This window comes from Vicia villosa, linkage group LG5 (genome assembly GCF_029867415.1).
Source record: "Vicia villosa cultivar HV-30 ecotype Madison, WI linkage group LG5, Vvil1.0, whole genome shotgun sequence".
NCBI lineage: Eukaryota > Viridiplantae > Streptophyta > Magnoliopsida > Fabales > Fabaceae > Vicia > Vicia villosa.
In genome coordinates this window covers 26,280,373-26,296,370 of record NC_081184.1, presented here as the reverse complement: position 1 = coordinate 26,296,370, position 15,998 = coordinate 26,280,373, and the positions used below count along the sequence as shown (strand labels likewise).

Sequence of the window (15,998 nt, the reverse complement as noted above, 5' to 3'; positions counted from 1 at the left end):
TCTCGAATCCTCACCTTTCTAGGTCTACCAGGCCCTTGTTTGTAAGCTGGTGGTAGCATGTCTTCAATCTCAGTTTCTGGCCACATGTCTTGGCCATTTATAGGTGACACAGAGAATCCATAACACTTAGCATATTTCTCCCTTGTGTAGCTTTCATCAACAAAATCCTCAGGTGTTTGTTTTCTATAGCTCAAAGCAGATACAGCATGCCTACAAGGAATCCCAACCAATTCCCAAAAATTACAGCTACATGATTTGTTTGCTATGTCCACTATGAATTCTTGGTTGTTGAAACTGTGAGTCACTTGGAACTTCTCATCCACAGACCAAGTTGGTAGCCAATGACCACTATGAAAAACTTCATTGTCCAACCTTCTCCTAGGTATAGGCATAACTCTATGTTGCCATTTTTCAAGTTTCTGTACAGAGGTTGCTACCCTATTCATTAAGTACTTCCTAATCCACTCACACATAGTAAGGATTGGTTTGTCCCTAGCAACTAAAATTGTAGCATTGAAAGACTCAGATATATTATTCATTAACACATCACACTTTGGGTAGAAACTAAAAGCATGCTTACACCAGCTCTTGGTAGGTACAGCCATCAACCAAGTCCAAGCATTGAAATCAACATTCTTTAGCTCATTCATCTTCTGCATCCAAGCTTGATGATATGTAGACTTAGCAGCTCCCATCATCAAATCCCTTATTAGGGTTCCTCCACCAAACTTTTTCTTGAAATTGGCATATAGATGTCTGAGGCAAAACCTATGTTCAATCCTCTCAAACATCTCATCAAAAACAGCTACCAGTCCCTGCTCAATACAATTATAGCAATTACATTATGTTTCAATAATAGATATGCAGTTAGAGCAATTAGATATAAGTACAAAAACTTTACCTTTTGTTGATCAGAGATAAAAACAATTCTTTTGTCATGTCCAATATCCTCCATCAAAAGTTGGATAAACCATCTCCAACTCTCCTTGGTCTCAGTTTCTACCACTCCAAAAGCCAATGGGAAGTATTGATCATTTGGATCCCTTCCAACTGCAATCAGAAGTTGACCACCATACTTGGTTTTTAGGTGACATCCATCAACCCCTATAAAGGGCCTACATCCATGGATAAACCCTTTCTTGCAGCCATCAAAAGAGAAGTAGAAACTTCCAAATCTAGGTTGGATAGTTGGGCTTGGTCTCTCAACATTAATTTTCACAGTATTGCCACTATTAACTCTTTTTAATTCAGATGCATACCTCCATAGAGCAGCATATTGCATATCAGCATCTCCCTCCACTATTTTTTTTGCCATCAACTTAGCCTTCCATGCCCGAGCAACAGTAATACCCACTGAAAAATTTTGCCTTACATCTTGCATTATGTCCCTGATTCTTACATTTTCACTTGATTGCATTTTCTTGACCACATGCTTAGCCACCCATCTTGAGTTTGCAGATCTATTATTTAAAACCCTAGCACAAGTGTGGGTGTCTACAAGTGTTTTTATAGCATAAGTATGCTTGTGGCCCACTTTGGAACATAAGACCAAAAAACCACATTTAGCCTTACACTCTACCCTTACTCTATAACTTTCATTTTTCACAAAATTAATTTCCCTACCATTGAGAACTGACCACTCACGTATTGCCTCTTTGAAGTCAACAAGTGTATTAAATTCCATACCCCACTTAAACTTGAAGTCCTTATTTAGGTGCTCTTTCCTAAATTTCTCATACTTGGGCTTATCCTCATCACAAGACTCATCTGGATCTGATGAGTTGAGCTCATCACTAACATATGCATCTTCTTCACATTTCTTGTTGGGCCTAGTCAACAATCCAGCAACTACCCCTTCTTCCCTTAGTGGCAAAGTTACATCAATACCCTCAAATCCATCTAACAAGGCAGTGGCTCTGTCGTCCTCACTATCATCCAAACCCTCAACCACTTCATCTCCTAAGTCATCTAGTTCAGTGTCTCCATTAACACAAGCAGGTTCACTCACATATTGTTCTATGTTTTCAGCATCATGTTCCAGATATAAGTCTCCCTCAGTACCATTTGCACAAAAATAAGAAGCAAAGTCATATGCATCATCATCCTTTCTAATCGGGATATAACCCTCATCTATTTCCAATATCTTCGCCCATACCCTATATCTCCCTTTCTGGTACCCCCACTTATTCACTAGGTTCTCGACAGTTGCCATGGTCCATGATTCTATGTGTAACCCAGAAATAGTAGAATCTACCCCCCCTCTATAGATTATCTCATCTTTGTTTACCCTAATAAACTCACCCCCGTGGTGGAAAGTAACATTGAAATGTTGCATATCCTGCGTTTAATCATTCAAATCGAAATAAAAACCCCAATAGAGAAGAAACACGAAATGGAGAAGAAGAATAACCATAACAACACTAACCTCTGACATTGCGCCGTCGTCCACCAAACCCTTATGCGCCGTCGTCCACCAAACCGTTATGCGCCGTCGCCGTCGTCACTGTTGTTGCTAACTTGGGGATGTCTGAAAACGTAACTAAACCTAATTTTTACAAGGGGGTAAAACCAAATGACTTTTTAACTATTTACAACAGCATGGCATGTAAATGTTACTGATATTGCCACGTATGTAACATGCTAAGGCCACATGGACTTTTTAATTTAATTTTAATAAATCTGATTTAACAAGTGGCATTGGGGGTGTTTTGGCGTGGAATCTTTGCAAGTTAAGGGGGTGATGAAAAAAAAAAACTTTACCAGGGGCTAAAACCTAATCTCGCTAACATTACAGGGGGTTAGTATATTTAACCCTAATTTAAATAGACATATCATTCAATTTTTTAGAGTAGAAAAAATAACAAATAGTAAATATATATGAAAATTAATGATGGAGCATGATGTCATGGCCGGTCGCTTTTCTTTATATTATTTTTTATTACTATGAGAAAATGTTTTCTCCTGAAAGAAAGAAAGAGACATCAATTATTTATGACAGTAGACAGTAGTATTAGGGTGACTTAGAATTTGGTCTATTCTTCTATTTTGTACCAAAATAAAAAATGAATTTTGTCTATTTTATTGGACCATATTGTTTGGTGGGTTCAAGGTTCCTCGTTTGACCATGGTTATCAAGATTCAAAAATATATTTAATCAAATGAAATGAATAAAGGCATAAAAATACCAACTACTTGTGCTTCTTATAATATAATATAAAAAATTAATAAAAAATATTATCTTAAAAATCTTATATATTTTTTTAAAATATAAAAACTATTTTATTTAATATAAAATTTATATTTTAGTTTGTTGCATAAGTTTCTTTTTTGTTCTTCAAACTGCGTTTAGCGTTGGTATTATAGTCTTTTAACACGGTTAACTAATTAATCTAGTAATCAAATTGACTTGTTCTTAAAAAAGAGGGTAATAACTTAGTTAATTTAGTGATTTAACAATATTAAAAGGGATAATATTAAAAACCTAAACTCAATCATGTCACAACTCCATGTCTATGATTCATGATAGTGGAGTGGTTCTTGAAATTTTTAGTATAAAACACAAATGATGAGTGAAAGGGTTTGTTGGAGACTTGTATGGCCCTTTGTAGTTCCCATGGGACAAGTGATGGTGGCTAATTTTATTATTTTTTATATATATTTAAAATTAATTCTAATTAAAAGTAAAATATTTTTTATTCAAATACATTTATATGAAAATGAATTGAACAACAAATTATAATATAAAAATTATGTTTTAACTAATTAAATCTTTCACCTCATAGATAAGTTTTATGATACGGCCAAAAATAAATATCATATAAATAAATAAATAAAATTTATGGTGTTGAATTATAAATTAATGTTCATAATCCTTGTCAAATTAGTAATGATACTAGTACCATTTTTAATAATGTAGTAATATTTATTTATTTGCTAAAAGAAATAGATTTCATAAGAAGGTTTGGTTCCAAATTCATATGGACATTGACTATTTTTTCAGTTTCCACAATCTATTAAGGAAAAATCAAAAAAGTTACTAGTACGCTTGAACATGGCTTTCCTGCTTCCAACCCAATTTTATACATGCATGACTTAAAATCAAAGCTAATATATTTACTCATTGATTTTATTTTTCACCAACCTCCTTACCAAACAATACTAGCTACCATGTGCATTGCACTGCATTGTTTGGATTAAGATAATATGGATAAGTTACAAAAGCATGATTATGGAGTATTTTTATTAAATAATTAAGGTTGTAAAAAGTAAATAAGTAATTAAAGAAAATTTATTCTTTATATTAATTATTCAATTAATTTAAAAATAAAATATTTGGTTACAAAAGTGACGGGAATATACTTTTACTTTTTAATATTATTAATTTTATTCGTAATTAGACTTTAGTACCTTGAATTTAGTTGGGTATATTATCTTTAAATTTACACTAAAAATACTCATACTTAACAAAAATTCATGGTATCAAATAATTTATCTAAAAAAATTTAAATAAATAAATACACAATATGATAGTAGCATATTAGCAATATCATAGATACCTTTGATGAGTTACATAATACAAAAACGTGATATCATTATTTAATTTTATTAATTTCGAATTATAAAATTACCTTTTAAAAATTATATATATTTAATAAATTAGTTTTAAATAATTTTTATTTAATAAATATTTAAAAAGAATAGATAATATTAAAATAAAATATATATATATATATATATATATATATATATATATATATATATATATATATATATATATATATATATATATATATATATATATATATATATATATATATATATATATATATATATATATATATATATATATATATATATATATATATCATATAAAGAAATGATATATATTATATATAAATAAAAAACTATAACTGCAAAAAGTTATATTTAATTTTAAAAATTTTTCTTTTGGTAATTTTAATTTTAAATAGTTTAATTTTTTTTGGAAGAATGATATATATATATATATATATATATATATATATATATATATATATATATATATATATATATATATATATATATATATAATCCCACTACAAGAAATGAGGTCCCCCAGCTGCTTAATATAGTGACGTGATTTGAACGTGTTAAAATTTTGGCTGTTGCGACGTGATAATCACGTCACTACATACTATATTCATAAAATATTACAGATGACATTACTATTGTGTGTGTCAGTGTTTTTATTTTTAAAAAAAAATACTGATGTGAATAACACGTCGCTAACTAAAAAAATAAAATAAAATAAAAATGGGCGGTGGATTTTAAATGGGGGGAGTTTGAAAATTTTGAAATTCAAACTAGCGACATTGTCCCCACGTCGCTAATAAAGTTGTCTGACTCAAGCAGACAATGATTAAATTGTTGTTGACCGTTACATGTTTAGCGACGTGAGTAGCATGTGTGAAACTAGCGACGTGATATACACGTCGTTGACTTGCAGAGTTGGCAGCTTTTTCATTAATTATATATCCGTTAGAGTTTTGCGACGTGGAAACAATGTGTGAAATTAGCGATGTTGCAAGCATGTCGCTACATATATTATATGTTTCCCAGACCACCTTCGTTCCTCACCATTATCTCTCATAACTCTTCTTCATTTCTCTCAAACTCACCATCTCTCAAACCCATTTTCATTTCTCTCTTCATTTTTCTTCTTCATTTCTCTTCAACTCTTCTTCCCCAATCTCTTCCCCAATTTCATTTCTCCAAATTAACCATTTCAATTGCAAGGTATATTTCAAAACCCTTTTAATTTCTTATTTCATTTTATAAAATATGTTATGCTCTAATTTTGTTCTTAACAAAAATCTGTTTCTTGTAGGTATTATTTGTGTTTGAAGGAGCTTCCAGAGGAACATTTGAAGAAATAATAGAGGAAGATAGAGGTATTTTTAGCATTTATATTTTATTTAATGTGTTATTAGGTATAGTTTTTGTATTTGTAGGTATAATTTATTCTGTTATACACTTTAATGTGTTATTAAATCTAGTATACATTTTATTGAAATCTGTTATATATAATTTTTAGATATTATATTAAATCTGTTATATCTATTATGTATAATTTTTAAAATAAAATATACATTTTATTGAAAACAAAATTATTAGTTTTAATAAGATAATATACATGTTATATCTATTATATATATATTTTATTGAAAAAAAGAATATTAGTTTTAATAAAAACAGATTATATAGATATTTATATTATTAGAAACATATTATAAATGTTATTAAAAATAAGTTTAAAAAATTATATGTAAAAAACAGAATATAAATATGTATAAAAAGTGAAATGTTTTTAAATGTTATAAATGTTATACTAGATTTTAAACATATTATAAATGTTATTAAAAATAAGTTTAAAAAATTATATATAAAAAACAGAATATAGATATATATTATTAAAAACAGATTTTTAAAAAATTATAAATAAAAAACAGAATATTATATGTATAAAAAGTATTTATATTTAAAAAGTGAAATGTTTTTAAATAAAAGGTATTTATATTTAAATAAAAAATAGAATATTTATTTGTTACTTTTTTTTTGTTAAAAAGTATTTATATTTAAAGAGTGAAATGTTTTTTATAATAATTTTTTATAGTTTTTTTATAGTAAATAATAAATTTGATTGATAATTATTAAAAATATATAAAAATAAATATGTATTAAAAAATTATATATAAAAAACAGAATATAGATATATATTATTAAAAACAGATTTTTAAAAAATTATAAATAAAAAACAGAATATTATATGTATAAAAAGTATTTATATTTAAAAAGTGAAATGTTTTTAAATAAAAAGTATTTATATTTAAATAAAAAACAGAATATTTATTTGTTACTTTTTTTTTTTGTTGTTAAAAAGTATTTATATTTAAAAAGTGAAATGTTTTTTATAATAATTTTTTATAGTTTTTTTATAGTAAATAATAAATTTGATTGATAATTATTAAAAATATATAAAAATAAATATGTATTAAAAAATTTGATTGATAAACAGAAATGTTTTTTATAATAATTGTTTATGTTGAAATATTTTTAAAATTGTGTTATATATAATTTTACTTTAAAAATTGTCTATATGTATTAAAAAATTGATATAGAAAACACCATTGTATAGAAAAAAACAATGTGATGTAGTATTTTTTTTAATATAACTTCTTTTAAAATGATATTGTTTTAAAATTTGTTTAGTTACATGATGTGATGTAGTAGGTTGAATGATTTAATATAGTTAAATTTTAATTATAGTTACTAAAATGATAATGATTGAATATGTGCAGTATGGAATATTAGAGATATTTGTGCTTCAACTTTAAGAGTGGACGACATCATTAAGTTGGACCAAAATATTCCAGTCATTCTCTGTAAGTTGGAACAAATATTTCCGCCTGGTTTTTTTGACTCCATGGAACATCTAACTGTGCATCTTGCATATGAAGCTTATCTTGGAGGACCTGTTCATTATAGGTGGATGTATCCCTTTGAAAGGTTTATGGGTGATTCTAAGCGGTAAGTGAAAAATAAAGCTAGGGTTGAAGGGTCAATATGTGCACATTACTTGCATCGGGAGACAACACATTTTTGCAGTCATTATTTCAACAACTTGGTGTTAACTCCAAGAATCATAAGGAATCCTGTAAATGTTAATGAGAGAAGTCAATTCACATTATCAGTCTTCGGGCTTCCAGGCCGTCCATCTGGAAAGAAGGTTGTTCATTGGTTGACCCAACAAGAAATGCAATCTGCACATGTTCATGTCTTGATCAACAGCGTTGAAGTTAAACCATATCTTGAGTAAGTATACCCAACTATTTTATTTTATTTATAGTGTGAAAATAACCTTGAAACTTATAGTGTGTTTTTTTTAGGGAATTCAACAACTTCTATTTGCAAAGTACCGGTGTACAATCAACATCCAGTGTCATTCATGATCAATTTCCAATATGGTTCAAACATAGATTGTCAGGCATTGTTACACCGACTCCAGAAATACTCCATTTGAGAAGTTTATCTGAAGGCCCTAATCGAAGCGCAAACGAATGGCACACGTATTTCGTGAACGGATATAAATTTCACACTGAGACTTGGACTGAAGGGAAAAAAACAAAAAACAGTGGTGTATTTGTAAAAGGAGTTACTGATGGGGGTGAAGATGACTTCTATGGCTTTGTTAAACATATCTACGAGTTGGAATACAATTACTTGGACTCCGAAAATAAAGTTGTCTTATTTTATTGTGAATGGTATGATCCAACTAGAGGCACAAAAATAGACAAGACATATGGTACTGTTGAGATTCAAATGGGCCGAAGGTACAAACAGTATGACCCTTTCATAATGTCACATGTTGTTAGGCAAGTTTATTATGTTCCTTATCCTTCATTTGTGCCACGTAAACGAGGGTGTTGTGTTGTAATTAAAACAAAACCATTGGCCCATATTGAAAGTGGCGATCTAGTGGAAGATCTTCCTTTCCAAGTTGATGAAGTTGGACCAATTAATAAGGTGATTGCAGTTGAACAAATTACAAGTTTGTCTGATACAACAGTTGAGGGGTATGAAGTTGATGCGTCTATATTGTTGGTTAAAGATAATATCGACGGAGAGCATGATGAGAATGTCACATCAGATGACGAGAATGATATGGATGAAGAGCATGATGATAATGAGAATGATATGGATGAAGAGCATGATGATAATGATAATGATAATGATGTATATTAATGAGAACATGTGTTTGTAATTATACTAATGAACCATCTATTGAATGTTTTAATGAAGATATATATATTAATGAAAATGTGTGGTTTGAATATCTATATATTTGATTAATTGCGTATTCTATATAAATAGGTAAAATGCGACCTCAATCTGAGAAGACTAAAGGTAGACGTCCGAGGGTAGTGGTATGCGACTCACCTCAGACGCCAGTATCTTCCCGCCCACGGACTCAGCCAGACCGCATGTCTTTGGCCAGCACTCAGCCTCTTATTCCATTACTCTCCTCTCCATCTTTTATTAGCCCACCTAGTTATTCATTTCAGCATACTGGGGGACCTAGCTATCCATTCCAGCAGACTGGGGGACCTAGCTTTCCATTCCAGCAGACTGGGGGACCTAGCTTTCCATTCCAGCAAACTGGGGGACCTAGTTATTCGTACCAGCAGAGTGCTGAACCTAGCTTTCCACCACAGGTCCCCCCAGGTTTCCAGCAGACAGGGGGATCTCGCACCACACATCCGACACAGGTGCCCCCATCCTTCCAGCAGACAGGGGGATCACGTACCTCACCTACCACACATATACCTCCAGGCGGGGATGATCATGTGGAGGTAGATCAGGATGATATTGAGCAGGATGAGGATGATGTTTTGTTGGATGGCGATAATCTTCAGGGGGACGATAATCCGGATGAGATTCAAATCGTCGATGGCAGATATTATATTACGCCTGTCGGAAATAAGTAAGTATCTTATTTATAATTTTTTAATTAATATAAATTTTTTATTAATATAAATTTATATTTAACGCATGCTAATTCAAATTATTGTTGTTTAGTTTTACTCTGAGTCGGACAGCTGCAAAGTGTGTGAGCTATGTGATTCAGCAAATGTATAAAGATGCTTGGACGAGATTTGGAGAAGTTCCAAATAGGGATGATTGGTTTCAAAAATTTAAGGTATAATTAATTTGTTTTTGAATTATTATTTATTTAAAAAAAATTATTATAATTTTCTAACTGTTTATCTTAATATCAACAGGAAAAGTGCACATGGGATGTTTTGAGCGAGAAGACTGTTAAAAAGGTCTTTTTTACTAGAGCATCAAAAAGACTTTCTGACACCTTACGACGTGTTAGAAAGCGTTGGGAACGTGATAGTAGTTATCCCGCTTGGATGGGCAAAGACACTCTTGATAAACTTCTGGTCTATTGGGATTCACCTCAATTTAAAGCTAAGTCTGAAAGTGGCAAAAAAATGAGGGCATCTGAAAAAGGTGGGCACGTTAATGCTGGTGGAAGTATAAGCACCTACGAACATATGCGACGCATGGTAATTACTACCACTTATATATTGAATTTATGTTTTGATTAATTATTATATATGTATTTAAATAAAGTTAATTTTATTATTTAGGAAAAGAGGTTGGGGAGAAAACCACTCATGGTTGAGTTAGTTAAGGAGACTCGGACGAAAAAGTCGGGAGAGTATGTTGATGAGCGTACACGGCAAGCTTTGGTAAGTTATTCAATTTACATTATGAATATTTTTTTTTATTTTAATGACAACTTTGTGACGTGATTTTCATGTGACAACTAAGAAGTTGCAGCATGATTTACATGTGGCAACTGAGGTTGTGGCATGAGAATCACGTGACAACTGATTTTTATTTTATTTAAGTTAATTTAATTTAAGTTTTATATTTAATATTTTTATTGTATGTGTAGGAGGATTATCAAGAATTGCTTGTACAATTTTTGGTCGCTAATCCCAAATATACTCCTAGAGAAGGAGAGCCGCTTCATCCAGATGTTGATTTTCATATTTGGAATGACGTCATTGGCGGAAAAGGTTCTAATGGACGTTTTTTTGGTGGTGGAAGTATGGCGGGATGCTTGAGAAGTGGTGATAGAAATTTATTTGAAAGAGTTAGAGATGGGGAAGGATCGTCACGCCCAGCACAATTGTCCCCGCAAATGATGGAAATAATAAGACAATTGGCGGTAAGTGAGGCGAGACGCGAGTCAGAGCAACGTGAGACGGCGTTAAAAACCAAATTAGAGGAGCAACAACGGCAAATAGAGGCAATGACGAAGAGGCAAGCGGAGATGGAGGGGCAACAAAGACAAATAGAGATAATAGCCAAGAGGCAAGCGGAGATGGAGGAGCAAATGCGGCTATTTATGCAATTTCATGGAAGCGGTAATCAAATGTTTAGTGGAAATGTTGGCGTTGGTGGTGCCTCGACAAATCAACAAGATAACGATGAAGATTTAAACCTTGATGATTTTCCCGATCCAGGAGATACTTAATTATTATGTAATATTAATTATATTTTAGTTTTAGTTTTAATTTTAATTTTAATTTTAATGTATGAAACATATTAAATTTTAATTGATGTATGATAAATTTTAATTTATATTTTGTTTATTACTTATATTTTAAATTTTATTATATTATTCAATAAATATATTTTATTAATATTAATATTCAAATTATTTATTAATTATATTTTACATTTTATTATATTAATTATAATTCATTAATAATAAAAACCTTTTTTAATAATAATAATTAAAAAAAATTTATTAAAAAGAATTATGCTTTGTGACGTGATATACATGTCACTATATTTGTGACATGTTTATCACGTCGCTAGATGCATATTAAAAAAAAAGTTTGTTTTGTAGTGGCATGTTTCCCACGTCACTAATCAGTGGCATGAAAAACACGCCACAAACTTTCTCCGTTAGTTGTGCCATCCCTGCAAACCTGCTGCATGTCTGCTGTGCCAGAATTGTGAGTTGGATTGTGTGTAGGATATAGCGACGTGAATTACATGTCACTGAGTAGTGACATGAATGCCATGACACTACTAGTTTACCACCTCTCCCCCTGCGACGTAATCTTTCACGTCGCAAATTATGTGGGGTGACGTGATATTCCTTTTTGTGGCGTGGGAATCACGTCGCTGGAGAGAACATTTTTTGTAGTGTCCAAAAAACAAGTGAAGTACATGCTGACCCCAAAGGATCCAAGCCTCTAGCAGACAAAGTCAAGCAAACTTAGAGAGTATTATAAAACATACTAAGTTTCCTATCCCTATGCACCCTGATACCAATAATCTCCTTAATGTCATGGACATTAAGATCACTACTGTGCCCTTGAAAAATCCCCTTGTTCCTAGCACACCAAGTATAGTAAATTGTTTCAGCCACACACAGTCGAAGGAGCTTGGCTTGTTGGCTTTTTCCTTTACTGCAAGCTACTATCCATTGGAGTTCATGCTCCCATGCCAACGGTGAGTGAGTAATGCGCATCCAATGAAGCATTTGTTTCCACAATTCTCGAGTGACCCTGCAAGCGAAAAATAAATGTCCACATGATTCCATATCGCCATAGAAAAAGCATGTACCATCGGTGAAGGTACCAAATCGATTCAACCTGTCTTTCGTGTTTAGCCGTTGGTGGCATGCCATCCACATTACAAATAAGGCTCTAGGCCTAGCACAGTTATTTCTCATTAAAGTCCTCCAAGTAACTTTCGAATGAGGATTTCTGAGGTCTCTATACATGCTTCCCGTACGATGGCAGCCCGTATTTTCTGCGTTATCCCAAGCTTCAGCACTCATCACAGCTTGCTTGTGCTTGAAGAGGGCTTTGAGAATCCAAGAAGCTGTCACTTTAGGTGTATAATTCATTATTGTGGTTCTCTTCATATAGTAATTATGCACCCAAATAATCCACAACTTGTCCTTCTTTTGGTGCAAATTCCACAGCATTTTTCCCAAGGTGGCTCTGTTCCATATACCAAGTGCAGTAACGTTCAAACCACCCTCAGAAACGGGGCTGCAAATTGTCTCCCAAGAAATAGAAGCAGTCCTTCGTTTGTCCTCCTGGCCAGTCCAAAGGAATCTTCTACACAATCTTTCAATATGCATTATTACCTTCTTGGGAAGTGGAAATATCTGGAGCCAGTAGTTAGCTATAGAGAACATCACACTTTTGATTAACTGAAGTCTTCCTGCATAAGATAACAATCTGGTGCACCAGTGGTTTAGTCGAGTCAACATTTTGTCTATAAGAGGCTGGCAGTTCATAACAGTTAGCTTCTTACTATCTAGGGGGACTCCTAGATATTTAAATGGCATTGTACCTATTTGGAACCCAGTTTCCTGCATCAAACTCTGTTGCTTAACTCTGTCCACTCCTCCAAAAAATATCTTGCTCTTTGCTATGCTCATGTGCAGGCCCGTGGAACCTGAAAAGTCTCTTACTTTCTCCATGACCAGTCTGATAGAGATAGTGTCACCCCTAGCAAATAGCAGAATGTCATCTGCGAAGCAAATATTAACAATCTTCATCTTAGAGCATTTTGGATGATATTTGAACTCAGGCTTATCTTTTAAAGTTTGGAGTATCCTATGAAGGTACTCCATAACCAGGACAAAGAGGAGAGGGGATATGGGGTCTCCCTGTCGCAGCCCTCTATTGGCTTTGACAATACTACTACTAGGCTCGCCATTGATGAAGAATTTATAAGACACTGAAGTGACACATGCCATGGTCCACTGAACAAACTGGTGAGGAAGCCCGAGCGCGTACAGAATTTGTTTCAAAGCCGGCCATTCCACCGTATCGTAAGCTTTCTGAATATCCATTTGTATCATACATCTAGGTGACAGATATTTTCTATTATATCCTCTGATAAGTTCCTGAGCAAGCATTATGTTGTCGTGGATAATTCTCCCTGAAATGAAGGCAGACTGATTTTCATGTACAATGGAGTTAATGACTTTGGCTAATCTCTTGGTCATGATTTTGGAAACAATTTTGTAGAAGGTGCTGCAGCATGAAATAGGTCGCCAGTCTTTTACAGTCTTTGCCTCATTGGACTTAGGTATCAGGGTAATAAGGGAACAATTCAACCCTTTATGCATTTGACCAGTTCTGAAAAACTCTTGGATAGCAGCTATGGTATCATTCTTAATAGTCTGCCAGGACTCTTTAAAGAAGTGAGCAGTAAAACCATCTATACCTGGTGCTTTAGAATTACCAATACCCTGTAAGGCATCCCAAATCTCTTGTTCAGTAATTGGATTGATCAAACTCAGCGCATCTGTTCTGGAAAGTATTTTCCCTCTCATAATGCATTGTCTATCAATACCATTCAGAGCATTGGATGCAGTTCCTAGTAGTGCCGTATAGTACTCAATTATCTCTTTGGTGATGTCTTCCCTATTATTGAGAATATTGCTATCCAGGGAGGTCAGAGTGCTCATGTTGTTATGTCTGTGTCTTTCTCTGACTGAGTTGTGGAAAAAGTGTTGTTTTCATCACCAAGTTTCAACCAATCAACCTTGGCCTTCTGTTTTAGCATACTTTCTTCCATTTGATTGAGCTCTAAGAGTCTATCTGTCTTGTTTTTCACCAGTTCCATAAAGTGGTTGTCAAATGGGTTAGCTTGCAGCTCTTTGTGTGCCTCCTCCAGCTCTTCTCTGGTTTTAAGAATTTGGATTCTCGTGCCACTAATCTCTCTGTGAAGAGGTGTGAGAGCCCTGCTAAGTTTCTTCATTTTGTACCAAAGTATTTGCATAGGTGTGCCCTGATCCTTTTGTATCCAACATTTTTTAACTATCTCATGATACCTTGTCCTCTTTGTCACACAATTTAAGAGCTTAAAGGTGTGCTTTCTCCTATGCTGAGCTGCCAAGGTTCTTACTCTGATCGGGGAATGATCAGATATATGGGGAGGCAGTATTTCCACAATAACATCTTGATAAGTGCTGAACCAGAGTGAGTTACCAATGAGTCTATCTATTCTGGAATAGATGGCTCCAACTGAATGTTTGTTTGACCAAGTGAAGTGGGGACCCTTGGTTTCAGCTTCAAACAGGCCATTCTTCTCCATCATGTCAACCAAATCAGCATATTCATTTAGGGTCACTGGATTACCATTGATCCTGTCCTTACAAGTCAGGACATTATTGTAGTCTCCAATCACAATCCATGGCAAGTGTATACTGTCCCCTAATCTATCAATGTGCTCCCATAGATTTTTCCTTTTCTCGAGTTGGTTCAATGCATAAACAATAGTTGCCAAGTAATGACTCCTGTTGTCCCTATGCTTAACATCGATATGGATGAATTGCTCCTCAACTGTCAGGACCTTCACTGTTACTTCTTGATCATTCCACAAAATCCAGATTCTTCCATTATAGTGATGAGTATAATTATCAATATAGGACCATTTATTGCTTAACTTCCTACGTATTCTATCAGCATTAGTTTCCTTTATTCTAGTTTCTAACAAAGCAATGATAGGCACCTGTAGGGTATGGATGTAGGAGCTGATTTCCCGGTGCCGAGACTCTTTATTGATGCCCCTAACGTTCCAGGTGGTGATCATTTGCTATTGCTGGACTCCCCTACAAGATTAACTCCAATCCCAAGGGGTGTGAATGGATTCTGGATCACCATATCATCGGGTGGTGTAAATACAATTTTCTTCTTAGCCTTATCACTTCTGCTGGCATTAACTTGAGTCCACTTTTCATCTCCATCCTCTTTGCTTTTGTCCTCACCTTCAGTAATACTCTCTCTGTGCTCAGGATCCTTTGGCTTTTGTTTCCACACTTTCTGGACCGGCTTTGGCTGTATTGTCAACTTCTTCATCGCATAATCGTGACCAATTTTAAGGCATGCCTGGCAATACTTAGGCCGCCATTCATACTCAACTCTTTGTTCCCATTCCTTCCCACTGTGGTCCCTAATGGGTATCATATCCTTAACAGGCCTGGTGATATCCACTTCCACTAGCACTCTTGCGTACGAAATTCTCAATTTCCCCGCGGTACATTCATCAGTAGTTATAGGGTTCCCCACGGCACTAGCAATTTTTGATATACTTTTCTCCCCCCATAAGTATAGAGGTAAGTTTGGCAGTGTAATCCAAAGCGGGAGCACTCGAAGTAGATCCACTTTTAGTTCAAAATCAATTGACCAGTGTTTAAGGAATATCGGTTTACCATAGATGAAGTATGGTCCTTGCTCCATTACCTTGCATTGGTCATCATAGTCTTTGAACCGAACAATGAAGTATCCTGTTTCATTGAAGTATAGTTCTGGCATAGCAACGAAATTCCAAGATTTTCCATGAAATTCTTTACAGCATGCATAGATAGTGTTTCCCCCAAAGCAAAGAGGATTGACGCGTTCTCC

General features: G+C 33.6%; 1 protein-coding gene across 1 annotated transcript; it reads right to left on the bottom strand.

Annotated features, from left to right (window-relative positions):
- Positions 1–183: 183 nt before the first annotated feature.
- On the bottom strand, positions 184–2,667 carry LOC131604405 (uncharacterized). Its single transcript, XM_058876847.1, has 4 exons — positions 2,426–2,667; positions 902–2,338; positions 306–815; positions 184–210 (listed from the first exon to the last, which is right to left on the bottom strand). The coding sequence occupies exons 1-4, from the start codon at positions 2,432–2,434 to the stop codon at positions 184–186; spliced, it is 1,983 nt and encodes a 660-aa protein (XP_058732830.1). The 5' UTR covers positions 2,435–2,667.
- Positions 2,668–15,998: the final 13,331 nt, after the last annotated feature.

Coding starts and splice junctions, on each gene's coding strand:
- LOC131604405 (XM_058876847.1), bottom strand. Junction 816..901: donor TTATCTCTGATCAACAAAAG/GTAAAGTTTTTG, acceptor TGTATTGAGCAG/GGACTGGTAGCTGTTTTTGA. Junction 211..305: donor CTGTGGATGAGAAGTTCCAA/GTGACTCACAGT, acceptor GATTCCTTGTAG/GCATGCTGTATCTGCTTTGA.